The sequence below is a fragment of the Camellia sinensis genome, chromosome 6 (genome assembly GCF_055761805.1).
Source record: "Camellia sinensis isolate YWXY chromosome 6, ASM5576180v1, whole genome shotgun sequence".
Lineage (NCBI taxonomy): Eukaryota > Viridiplantae > Streptophyta > Magnoliopsida > Ericales > Theaceae > Camellia > Camellia sinensis.
The window spans coordinates 194612280-194625175 of NC_138966.1; the positions used below are offsets into that span (position 1 = coordinate 194612280).

Consider the following 12896-nt stretch of genomic DNA (forward strand, 5'->3'; position numbering starts at 1 on the left):
GGCCATTAATTTGGAGGATATTTTAGTAGAACACCCCGCCCCACCTCACCTGAAGGATGGAGAGACTCGGAGGATATAATTAGGAGACTACATCCAGGTCTTGCCCAATTGATGGGTCGGCCGATATATGTACAGACTGATTCTACTGATGTACCATACTTACTGTGGAGGCAGAGCCGTGCCTATACGTGCGGACGATTTCTTGGACCTACCTGTGTCCTGAGCCTTTCCCCAGGCTATGACTGCCCGCATTACATCATTGGCCCTTTGTCCTCAGATTTTGTGGCAAGAAGGAGAAATGTGTACCCCGAGACTACATTTTTACCATTGTCCCTAACCCGTTGGAAATTATTAATATTTAAAATGTTGATTTTAGTAATGACCTATCATACATTGAGTAACTGGGATGGATAGTCGATCGAGCATTCTAGGGCTACATATAGTCCATCCCTGTTTACACCGTCCAGGCAGCGTAGATGTGTTTTGGTGTGGTACAGTTAGGATAAGAATTTGTATTTTTTATGCAATACTACTTCCCGTGGTTATTTGACCCGTTTGACCCACCACTCTAGATTTAGTAGAAAAAAACTTTTTTTGTACGCTAACCATGATTTGTTCTAATCCCTTTTTGTTTTTTGTTTTTTGTTGTACCACAGGGATAAGACACTAACATATTTTGACTTTAGAACAAGGATGTAATATTAATTGTAAAAATAATAAAGTTGGTATTTTATATATATTGCGATATATGTATATATATATGTATATGTTGCGTTATGGATGTAATGCCCCGTTTATTACTTTGTAGAATGACCAATAATGGTAATGGAAGCGAGTCATCAGTTAGTGGCATTGAATCCATCTTGCAGACCAACATCAACAATGGGATGTCGGAACGGCGAGAAGAGCCGGTTACCATAAAACAATTCCAGGATCTGAAACCCACCACATTTACTGGCGGTCTAGACCCAATGGTAGTAGACACTTGGGTTAAAGACATGAAAAAGATTTTTCGCGCCCTACCCTGCACCAAAAGACAGAAGGTGACTTTCGCTACTTTCACTTTTAAAGATAATGCGCAGGAATGGTGGCTTCTCACTCTGGAGATAGAAGAAATTGTGACTTGGGCAAGATTCTTGGAAATATTTTTGGCAAAATACTTTCGAAATTCGTTGTGGGAACAAAAGGCGTCGGAATTCATACATGTAAAGCAAGGAACTATGACCGTGGCCGAATACGAGAGCAAGTTCATACAACTCGCTCGGTTTAGGACATATGTCATCCCTACCGAAGCTCGAAAAGTAAGAAAGTTCGAAGTAGGATTGGATATTGAAATCAAAGATAAACTTGAGGTTTTGAAACTGTCAACTTATGCGGAAATGGTAGACTGGGCATACATTGCAGAAAAGGGGATTAAAGCCTCGCGTTTTGGGGAACTAAGCCAAAAGAAATAATTCTAGAAAAGAGACAACAGAAGATCCGGTGTTGCGCCTCCCAAAAGGGTGAATATGGGCACAACCAGCTCAAGTAATCAAGGTTCTACTAACCCCAGAAGTGGCACCATTCCAACTTGCCCTACGTGTGGAAGGGCTCATTGGAGACAATGTCATCAAGACATGGGAGCATGCTTTAAATGTGGTCAAGTTGGCTACTTGCTGAGGGATTGTCCAAAGCTAACCAATCCTCCAGCCAGCCCCTCTAGCCTAATCAGAAAACCCCTTAGGACCTTGAGGAGAGAGGAAGGACCAAAAAAGTCAAGGAAGGGCTTTTACCTTAGTACCTGGAAAACCAGAAGTCATAGAAAACATTGTGTTAGGTATACTTTCTATCTATGGTCATTTAGCTCATGTCCTCATTGACTCTGGGTCAACTCACTCTTTTGTTGTACCACACTTTGCTGCCAAGTTGGCATTAACACCTGAACCTTTAGAATATATTTTGTTTATGTCTTTTCCTTCTGGTAATTCCGCCCTTAGTACTGATGTCTACAAATCTTGTGCTATATCCCTAAAAGGTAAAACATTATACATAGACTTGATTCCCCTCTGCATTGGAAACTTTGATGTGATCTTAGGGATGGATTGGCTGGCTGCCAACCACGCCTCTATTAATTGTAACGTTAAAAATGTCTCCCTCAGGTTACCAAACCAACCCGAGCTTGTCTTTGATAGGACTGGAGTTTCCAACCCTCCCTGTATTATATCCTCCATGACAACCCAACGACTTCTAAGAAAGGGTTGTTGTAGTTATGTTGGTTATGTGATCGATACACAAAAAGAGGTCCCTCCCATTGATGCAATCCCCGTGATTCAAGAATTTCCAGATGTCTTTCTTGAAGATCTACCTATGTCACGACCCAAACCTGCCCCTATGGGTTTAGCATCGTAACCGGCCAGTAATCCTTAGATTACCAAAGGCCTCTTGGCATAATAACATATAGCAGGGGCTGCGGAAGTAAATAATCAAGACATACATAGTCCAGAGAGCTGTGTGGACATATATGAAACAGATAACTTAAAACTTCATAACAGTGTTACAAACTTTACACATTATTTTCCAACTTACAATATCAGACATTCTGACCAACACAACGTAGTATAAACACAGCCTATCATGTCTACAAAAACAGCCATGAAACTTGACTTCAATCGGAACCTCCTCGGGAGGCATAATGGTTGGCTGACAAAATTGAAACTTAGGCTGTTAATTCTGGGCCTGGTCACGTGCCTGCTCACCTACATACATAATATAAACAGTGAGCGACAGCCCAGTGAATAATAACAAAGTAAAGACTTTAATGAATGATGTCCATAACTTGTCTCACAACATTTAAGGATCATAATCAGATAGTGAAATAGAATCATAGTCTTATCCTTGTTCAATCATGTGTGGTACATCCATTAGCTTAAACATGTCTCTTTGGTCAAGCATATCAAGTTCCATAATGGAACCTCCGGTACCGGGTAACATATTTCATACATCGGCCACGGTATTATTTCCCCCGGGCAAGGGCCTGGGCCACGGTATTGTTTCCCCTGGGCGAGTCCATAAGCCACAGTATTATGTCCCCTCGGCGAGGGCCTCTGCTAAGGATACCACAGTTACATTTCAAAGAAAATTGGACAATCATTCATTCATACAAAACATAGTATTTCAGAAACTCATCATCTCATATCATCAGAAAATAATTAAAGTTAAATATAACTTTATAGAGTTATTACTCACAGATAATTGGTAGCTCCAATTAGATGACAAAGTGGGCAATTCACTTATCTCGAGGCGCGTGACCTACATAACATGATAGATACATACATTGAATTCCCACACTCAAACTGAACATAACTTAATTCTTTGCTTTTAGTGTGTTTCTAGCCTTTAATCCTCATTATGGAGTCTTAACATGGCCTAGGAATGCCTAGGATGGAATGAGGATGCAAAAATGTGCTGAAAAACATTTTTTTCAAAACTTGCTGGGAATAGGGTCCACGCTCAAGCGTGGCTTTTCCCGCTCGAGCAGACATGCATAAAATGAATCTTCGCTCGAGCGTGACTTCCCTCGCTCGAGCGGACTGCAAACTCTTTAAAAAGTACTGGTTGCATGTTTTTCACGCTCGCTGGACACTCGAGCGTGAGACTCAGACCCTCGTTCGAGCGGACTGCAAAACACATGAACTTCTGGGCATATGCATTTCACGCTTGAGCGTGACTCTCGACGCTCGAGCGGAAGTGCATGTACTCAGAGTGTACGCTCGAGCGTGAAGTCCTCTGCTCAAACATGGATAAAAAATCTGGAATTTCCAGATTGATCCTCAAGCACAAAACTCAACCTTAAAAGCTTCAAACTCGATTTTTCTAGGCCAAAACTTGAGAAAATACATGAAGACCCCTAAGCAACATGAATTAAATATATTTCAAGAAACCATGGCCCAAAGGCATGCCAATTGTACAAAATTCCAACACAAACTTTATGAATATGTCATTAATACAACATGCATGAACTCCCTTGAATTCAAACACTCCAAAACATGATCAAACTTGGTAATTTAATGGAAAACATGATGAATGACCAAAATGTAAGTGAGGTTAACACATGCATGAAAGAAGTCTTTGAAATCATGCTCAATTTGTAAGAAAATGCACATGCATGCATGGATTGATCTACCTCTCTACTCCTTAAGCTTGATTCTTATATCTTATATTTCAATTTACTTGAATTCATGCATGGATTAACTCAACTTCAAGGCTAAAGGCTTGGTTTCATACCTTAGATGTTCAATTGGGCTTTAAGTGCTAGAATCTTGAACTAGATGAACAAATCTTCAAGTTTTCTTCTTTTCTCCTAGCAATTTCCTCCTTGTGAATTCAATTCTTGAACCTAGGACCCAAATCCCTCAATTCTCTCTCATTCTCACGTTGAGCATCAAGTTGAAGAAGAATGAAATGAAAAGGTAAACTTAGTGGGGTCAAAATGGCCCTATAGGTAGTAATTGATCAAAATTAATCAAATGACATTAATTTAATCTAATTTAATCATTCCGAACCGAATTTTAATTAAACCTACCATAAAATTCTATAAATCCTAATTAGCATATAAATCAAGTCAATTTCTGTATCGGATGCCGATAAGGTTTTCAATTCGCAAATCAAAACTAAAACATAAACAGATCTTCCTACGCTAAACAGATAGAGACACATTAATAATGCAATACACATGTCATTAATTCATGATTTCTTCTTAATCACTTGTTAGGCACACTTAAGCATGAATTAACGTTAATTAAGGATCGGGGTTGTTACAACCTGGTACCCCGGTTGACTGGGAAATTGAATTCACCATTGAAACTCAACTTGGTACCCAACCAGTATTAAAAGCCCTTTACCACATGTCAATGATAGAATTGAAAGAGCTGAAGACTTAACTCCAGGAACTACTGGACAAAGGCTTCATTCGACTTAGTACCTCACCCTAGGGGGCTCCAGTATTATTTGTAAAGAAAAATGATGACACAATAAGATTATGCATTGTTAGCCCCAAGGTTACTCAAACTTGAATTTCTATTGATTTTGATTAGTGACGAATATTTTATTCTTATGATTTTTTGAAGTTTTCAAATTAATATTTGTGCTTCATGATTCTAATTGTTTTGGGACTCTAGAATATTTATGTTTCAATAACTTTTGGGATATAAAAAATATAAGCATTAGCTCTTGGTTGCAAAACTCTATCTTTGTCTAACATAGGTCTAAGGGTCGACACCAGAAAAGCAAGGTTCGACACTAGAATAATTCTTAAGAGTGTTAAGTGTTCCAGAACAAAGGGTTGACACCAAAAAAGCAGGGGTCGACACCAGGGAGAAGCTGGAAAAATAATTAAGTGTTCTAGATGCAAGGGTTGACACCAACAACAGCAAGAGTTGACACCAAAAAGCAGTATACACTCCAGATGTAAGGGTCGACACCAACAGTAGCAAGGGTCGACACCAAAAAATAGTATACACTTCAGGCGCAAGGGTCGACACCAAATGAGATAAGGGTTGACACCAGGAACACATGTAAATCAACTCAAGAAAGAAAAGACAGAGCAAATGGTCGACACCCAATCTGCAGGGGTCGACACCTTTATGTCTGGGTTGCAAAAAAAACCTAGCCGCCATCTTCCAACTCAAAGAGGGTCTCTGTGACATCATCATTAGACAAATGTTATTCTAATCAAAAGGAACTTTGGGACAATAATCTCTGACTTAATGGAGGAAACATTCTCCATTCACACCACTCCCAAGATCAGAAAAACAAAAAAGCATGGAGGCAACATTATATCCATCCACCATAGTTTTGTATCCCAAGCATGGACATCACTTCCTTTGAGGAAGCTCCATCTCCAATGGTCAGAAAACAGCCTGTACCATCCGTCCTCCACTCACAACAGCTGGAATCTTTTTCCTTGCCCAGCTCCAACGGATAGTAAACCCACGTGGGTGTGGTTTTACTTCAAGAGTTAAGTCGGATAGAGGCTATAAATCTGGATCTTTTCCAAATATGAAAGCACATAATATATGATTGCAACTACACTAAGTATACTGAGCATCATTTTCAATCTCTGTGATTTCACTTGTGTTCTCCCATTTTCAGATCTAAGTTAGTCCAAAACTTACTTGTGAGCTTACACTTTCATAATCCATCTTTTGAGAGATAGTAATTGTCAAAGAGGACAGTTGAACCTCTTCTTCTAGTTTCTTAGTTTCTGAGTGAAACATTTGTAAAGTGAGGCATTTTGTTGGGTGAGATCCTCAACAGATTGAAGTAAGTCCTTTTGTAAAAAATCTCAAGTTAGGAAAAGCTTAGTGGTGCATCGATTCATAGTGAAGAAATTCTCAAGGAGGATTCTTGAGGGGTGGATGTAGGCTGGTGAGCCGAACCACTATAAATTCTTGTGTTATGTTTTTCTTTCCTATTCTTTTTACATTCTGTTAATCTATTGATTATCTGTTGCATTTAATTACTTAAGATCTTTTGAACCTTATTTTTGGACCAAATTTTTTAACAACCCAATTCACCCCCCTTCTCGAGTTGCTTTCCTATTTAACAATTGGTATCAGAGCCATGTCTTTAGTAGTGTGACTTAACTGTCTTAGAGTGATCTATGGCAAACCCTAGTTCTTCTCTCCTTGAAGGTCAAGCCTCAAACAGACCACCCTTCTTCAATGGAACAAATTTTAACTATTGGAAAACCCGCATGATTATGCACATTCAATCTACTGACTATGAAGTTTGGAAAATCATATGTGTGGGTCCTAAGATACCCACAAAAACCATAGATGGTTTACTAGTACCCAAACTTGAGAGTGAGTGGACTAGTGCTGACAATAAAGATATCCAATTAAATGCCAAAGCTGTTAATATGCCCTATTATGCACTTGATGCTACTGAGTTTAACAGAATATTCACTTGTACCACTGCAAAAGAAATTTAGGATAAACTTGTTATAACTCATGAGGGAACCACTCAAGTTAAAGAATCTAGAGTGAGCTTACTTGTTCATAACTATGAGCTCTTCAAGATGAAACCAGATGAAAACATATCCCATATTTTCACTCGTTTTACAGATATTACAAACAGTCTTAAGTCTATTGGGAAGACTTACACGAATGCAGAAATTGTCATAAAAGTCCTCCGATCATTGCCAAAAAGTTAGGAGAACAAAGTTATTGCAGTGATAGAAGCAAGAGATTTATCAATATTAAGTCTTGATGAGCTAATGAGATCTGTCCTAACCCATGAGATCATTATGCAAGAAGGAAGAGATAAAGATGACAAGAATAAGAAGAAATGGATAGCTTTCAAGTCCACCACAAAATCTCAAGAGGAAAAAAAAGATGCTTCAAAAGAAGATGAAGAGATGGCTTTCATTACCAAAAGATTCAGAAGATTTGTAAAGAAGAAGCAAGGTGTAGGGAAGTTTTTCAGAAAAGATTTCAACAAAGTCTTCAAAAAGGAGAAAGTCATAAAAAATCCGAAGTGATCTGCTATGAATGTAACAAGCTAGGTCATTACAAATCAGAATGTCCAGAACTCAAAAAAAAAATTCAAGAAGGATAAGAAGAAAGCCATGATTGCAGCATGGGGAGAAGACAGTGATGACAGCGACTCAAAGACAGATATTTGCAAAAATGAAGTAGCAAATCTATGCTTAATTGTGATAACCCTGGTCCGTGTGATGCAAATTAATCTTGATTATAATTGTGATTATGTGTTTGATATGATTTTGAGTGCCATTTATATGAATATATGTGGTTTTGAATTTCTATCTGTTTACCGTAAGAAAATCTGTTTGATTATCTGCCTTAGAATGAAAATTGAAGGCCTTATCAGCCACCGAAGCCAAAATTGATTACGCCATTATGATTAGCGTAATTTTTAGAGCCTACGGTGAAATTTAATTGCAAATTTATTCGGATCAAAATAATTAGATTCAGAACGATTAATTAAGTGCTATTAATTAGCTATAATTAAATGTGATTAAGAGAGCCTATAAATAGGCTAATATACACTCATCTTTCTCATTTTTGTTGAACTCAAAATTGAAGTCACACCCTAGAGAGAGAGGGAGAGGCCGGCTCTAGAGAGAGAAGAAGGAGAATTGTGTATTTGGCTCAAAGTTTGTGAGATTGGAAGGCTAGGCTCAAGGTTAACTACCATTTGTGAGAATTGAAGCTCCTAGGTGAGTAATTAAGCAAAGATTTATGAGCCTAAGTTTTAATTTCATGAGTTCAATGTTTGATTGTGATCAAGAACATAATTTGAATTGAATTTGTTGAATTTGAAGTCAAAGAATGCATGCATGAAAGGAATTGCCATGTATTTGTATGTTTGAGCATGAAATACATGATCCATGTTGAATCTTTGATTGAAGTTCATGCTTTTGATCATCTCTTCATCATCTAAATTGAGAATGAGAGCTATATCTCACATGCATGTACAATTCATAAGAGTATGAGTTTTGAATACATGAATTTGTTATGTTGGAAATGAGTTTGGTGTAATTTGAAGCATGCATGTAATTAATTCAAGTGATTTGAGCTTCATAATGTGGTGAATTGGTGTTGGCATCATGTTAGTAGATGTATATGAGAACTATGAGTCATAAAATGCAAGATATGTTGATTTGAATGCAAGTTTGAAGCTCAAAATGGTTGCTGGAAAACCCAGAATTTGGCATGTCCGCTCGAGCGGGGAAAGCGCCGCTCGAGCGTGAAATGCGAGCTCCCAGAATTTTCTTTGCAGACATTGATGTCCGCTCGAGCGGGGACATTCACGCTCAAGCGGGGAACCATGTAGTATGACTTTTAGCTCGAGCGTCCAAAGTCACGCTCAAGCGTAAATATGAGGCAACCAGCACTTTTGCAGACCAAAAGGGGTCCGCTCGAGCGGGGAAACCTGTGCTCGAGCGGGGAACCCTGTTTTTGAAATTTTATAAAGTTGAATTGAGTTTCATTTTCCGTTCTCTTCTATCTCTAAGCGCTCTTAGGCATGCATTAAGCATTGTAAATGAGTTAAAAGGATAAGAACGAAGCCTAAGAGGAATATATGAATTAAGAACGGAATGAATCTTTTGTGACCCATTATGTTCATGAAATGTGTAGGGTCAAGCATGAGGGCAAATCCATCGGCAAATCACTGTGAGTAATATCTTAATAAAGATATCTGAAATATGTTATTTGTCCAATTGCTTACTTCCATATAAGTCTTATAAGTTTGTTACATTGAATTGGGGACAAATATTTGTTATCCCATATGATTGGGCCAAAGGCCGTTGGATACAATTGACTGGGCCGAAGGCCGTTTGACATATGAATGATTGGGCCAAAGGCCGTCTGACATGAATGATAGTCTGACATATGAATGATTGGGCCAAAGGCCATTGGACATGAATGCAAAGATGGGCCAAAGGCCGTTCAAATATGTCATTTGATATGTTGGAATACCATGATGGGCCAAAGGCCGTTTGAATGAAAAGGTTCACAATCATGAATATGAAATACGCATGGATATGAATATAAAGAGAATAGGCCCGAGGCCGTTTGATACGCCTGATATGTTCGAATTGGACCCAAGGCCGTTTGATATGTTTGAATTGGACCAAAGGTCGTTTTGAATAAAGAGTTGGCTGGACCACAGGTCGTTTCGTATAGATGGACCTGAGGTCGTATTGTTTTATATAAGAATTGGACCTGAGGTCGTCTGCACATGGATATAATGTGTTGCACCCGAGGTCGTTTTGCTTTGTTGAGATTTGTAAGTCTGATGTGAATGAGAATAGTGGTTCAAATATGTACATTATGAGTATGATTCATTTATGAACGAATCTCATTCATTAACCTCTTTATTTTGATATTATTCACTGGGCGTTAGCTCACTCTCATTTATATGTATGTAGGTGAGCAAAGAGACGTTCAACCCCAGCCTTAGTGGAATTTAAGAAAGGAACCCGAGTCTTGTGAAGTCAGCCCAGGTGACTCTCACAAGAGGCTTTGGTTATGATCTTTTGTATTTCTTTTGCTACTTCTATTGGTCATGATAGACCATTTATGTGTATAAGCTTTTAGCATGGCTGACTATGTGTTTGAATGATCCTGAGTGTACAAGATGTTAACTACTAATACGTGGTGTGAGTTATTATTAAGTATATGCGAAATGTTTTGATATGCCATGTAAGCATAGCTCATTGGACAAAATTTTTAAGCTTGCTTCCGTTTGGCCTCTTAACTCTGATGGAATATCTTTTGTTTTGGTTTGAGGCCGTAGGTAATCCCTTGATTACTGGCCAGTTATGACCTTAATCCATAGGGGCGGGTCCGGGTCATGACATTAATGGCACTTGAAGATGAGGTAAATGATAACTCATTTACCTTCGATGAATTACAAATTGCTTTTGATGAATTGCATGATGAATTTAAAAAATTAAGTTTGAAAAGTAGTTGTCAAAAGAAAATGATTTCTAGTTTCTCTCAAGAAAAGGAATTCTTAACTTCTAAAATCAATACTTTAGAAAACGAAGTCTTGACAATGGAAAAGGAGAAAAAATTCTCAAAGGAAAAAGAATTTTTACAAAAGGAAAATGAAATTTTGAAAAATGAGAAAGTTGTCTTAAATGAAAACATAGAAGATTTAAAAAATGTTCTTTCAAAATTTATTCAAAGGAGAGATGCCTTCGACAAAATTCTCAAAAGTCAAACTCAAACCTTTGGAAGAATGGGGATTGGCTATAAACCATTTTCGAAAGTAACAACTTCCCAAAAATCCTTTGTATATGCATCATCTAACCATTCTTATCTCACTTGCCATTACTGTGGAAGAAAATGCCACATCTCTCCTTTATGTCCTGCTAAGAAAAACTCATTCCATAGAAGGAAAAAGAAGTGGGTTCCCAAAAACACTTCAACTTCTAACTCTCATGGACTCAAGAAAAGATGGGTACTAAAAAGCCAACAAAAATCTGATTCTTGTAGGTGTGCTTTAGGTCAAATTTCAGCAACAATCGGTGGTACCTCGACAGTGCTTGCTCAAGGCACATGACCGGTGATAGAGCAATGTTCTCAACTCTTAAATCCAAAGAAGGAGGTCATGTAACCTTTGGAGAAAATAGTTTGGGAAAGATCATAGGTGAAGGCAGTATCGGTAAAACTTCCTCACCCATTATTGAGAACGTATTGCTTGTTGAAGGATTAAAACATAACTTGCTTAGTATTAGTCAAATGTGTGATAAAGGCAATCATGTTTCTTTTGATAAGTCCTACTGTACTATTAAAAATTCTACTGAAACTCAATGCTTTTTGTTAGACATAGGGATGAGAACGTGTATACATTTGATTTGCATAGCTTATCTCCAAATCATAATGTTAAGTGCTTATCTGCTTTAAATGAATCTGGATGGTTGTGACACAAGAGGTTAGGACATGCTCATATGGATTTGCTTTCAAAACTTTCAAAACTTGACTTAGTCGTTGACTTACCAAAAATTGTTTTTGAAAAGGATAGACTTTGTGATGCTTGTCAACAAGGAAAACAAACACGAGTCTATTTTAAATCCAAAAATATCATTTTCACATCTAGACCACTTCAAATATTGCATATTGACTTATTTGGACTATCTAGAACCTTAAGTCTTGCAGGAAAATCTTATTGCCTTGTTTGTGTGGATGATTATACTAGATTTACTTGGGTGATTTTCTTGGCACACAAAAGTGATACTTACTCCACTTTTTCAGCTCTTTGTAAACGTATTCAAAATATGGTTAGTCTTACTATTTGTAACATTATAAGTGATCATGGTAGGGAATTTGATAATGATGAGTTTATTCTATTTTGTAATGAGCATGGCATTGATCATAATTTTTCTGCTCCTTGAACTCCTCAACAAAATGGTGTGGTAGAAAGAAAAAATAGAGTTCTTGAGGAAATGGCTCGTACTATGCTTTGTGAAAATAATTTGCCAAGATATTTTTGGGTGGAAACCGTCAATACTGCTTGCTATGTTATTAATCGTGCCATGATTAGACCCATATTGAAGAAAACACCATATGCACTATGGAAAGGTAGAAAACCCAACATTGGCCACTTTCATGCATTTGGTTGTAAATGCTTTGTACTCAATAACAATAAAGAGAATATTGGGAAATTTGACGCAAAATCTGATGAAGCTGTATTTCTTGGCTATGCAAATTCTAGTAAAGCATATCGCGTTTTTAATAAAAGAACTTTACTCGTTGAAGAATCCATACATGTTGCTTTTGATGAATCTAACTCATTTGCTTCCAAGGATATTGTTGTTGATGATGCTGCAGATTCAAATCCAAGAATTGAAGGCATTTATTTATCAGAAAATGATGAACTTCATTCTTCGAAACCCAATATTGAAATCTCTATGGAAGATCTTCAAAAAGAATATGCCCTTCCTATAAAGGAACATGATCTACCCAAAGAATGGAAGTATGCTTATGGTTATCCCAAAGATCTCATTATAGGAGACACTACACAAGGAGTAAGAACTCGTTCTTTTATTAATAATATCTGTGGTAATTTAGCTTTTGTTTCTCAAATTGAACCAAAAACTTTTTCTGAGGCTGAACTTGATGAAAACTGGATTTTTGCTATGCAAGTAGAGTTAAATCAGTTTAAAAGAAATGAAGTTTGGAATTTGTCACTTCGCCCTAAAGAACATTCTGTTATTGGAACTAAATGGATCTTTCAAAACAAAATGGATGAATCTGGTGTTGTTATTCTAAACAAAGCTAGAATTGTAGCCCAAGGTTCTAACCAAGAAGAGGGTATTGATTTTGACAAAACATTTGCATATGTTGCAGGCCTTGAAACCATACATATGTTGCTTGCATTTGCTT

At 37.5% G+C, this 12896-nt stretch overlaps 1 protein-coding gene across 1 annotated transcript; it reads left to right on the forward strand.

The window, feature by feature from the left end:
• Positions 1-809: 809 nt before the first annotated feature.
• LOC145793954 (uncharacterized) lies at positions 810-1454 on the forward strand. Its single transcript, XM_082876870.1, has one exon. The coding sequence runs from the start codon at positions 810-812 to the stop codon at positions 1452-1454; it is 645 nt and encodes a 214-aa protein (XP_082732996.1).
• Positions 1455-12896: the final 11442 nt, after the last annotated feature.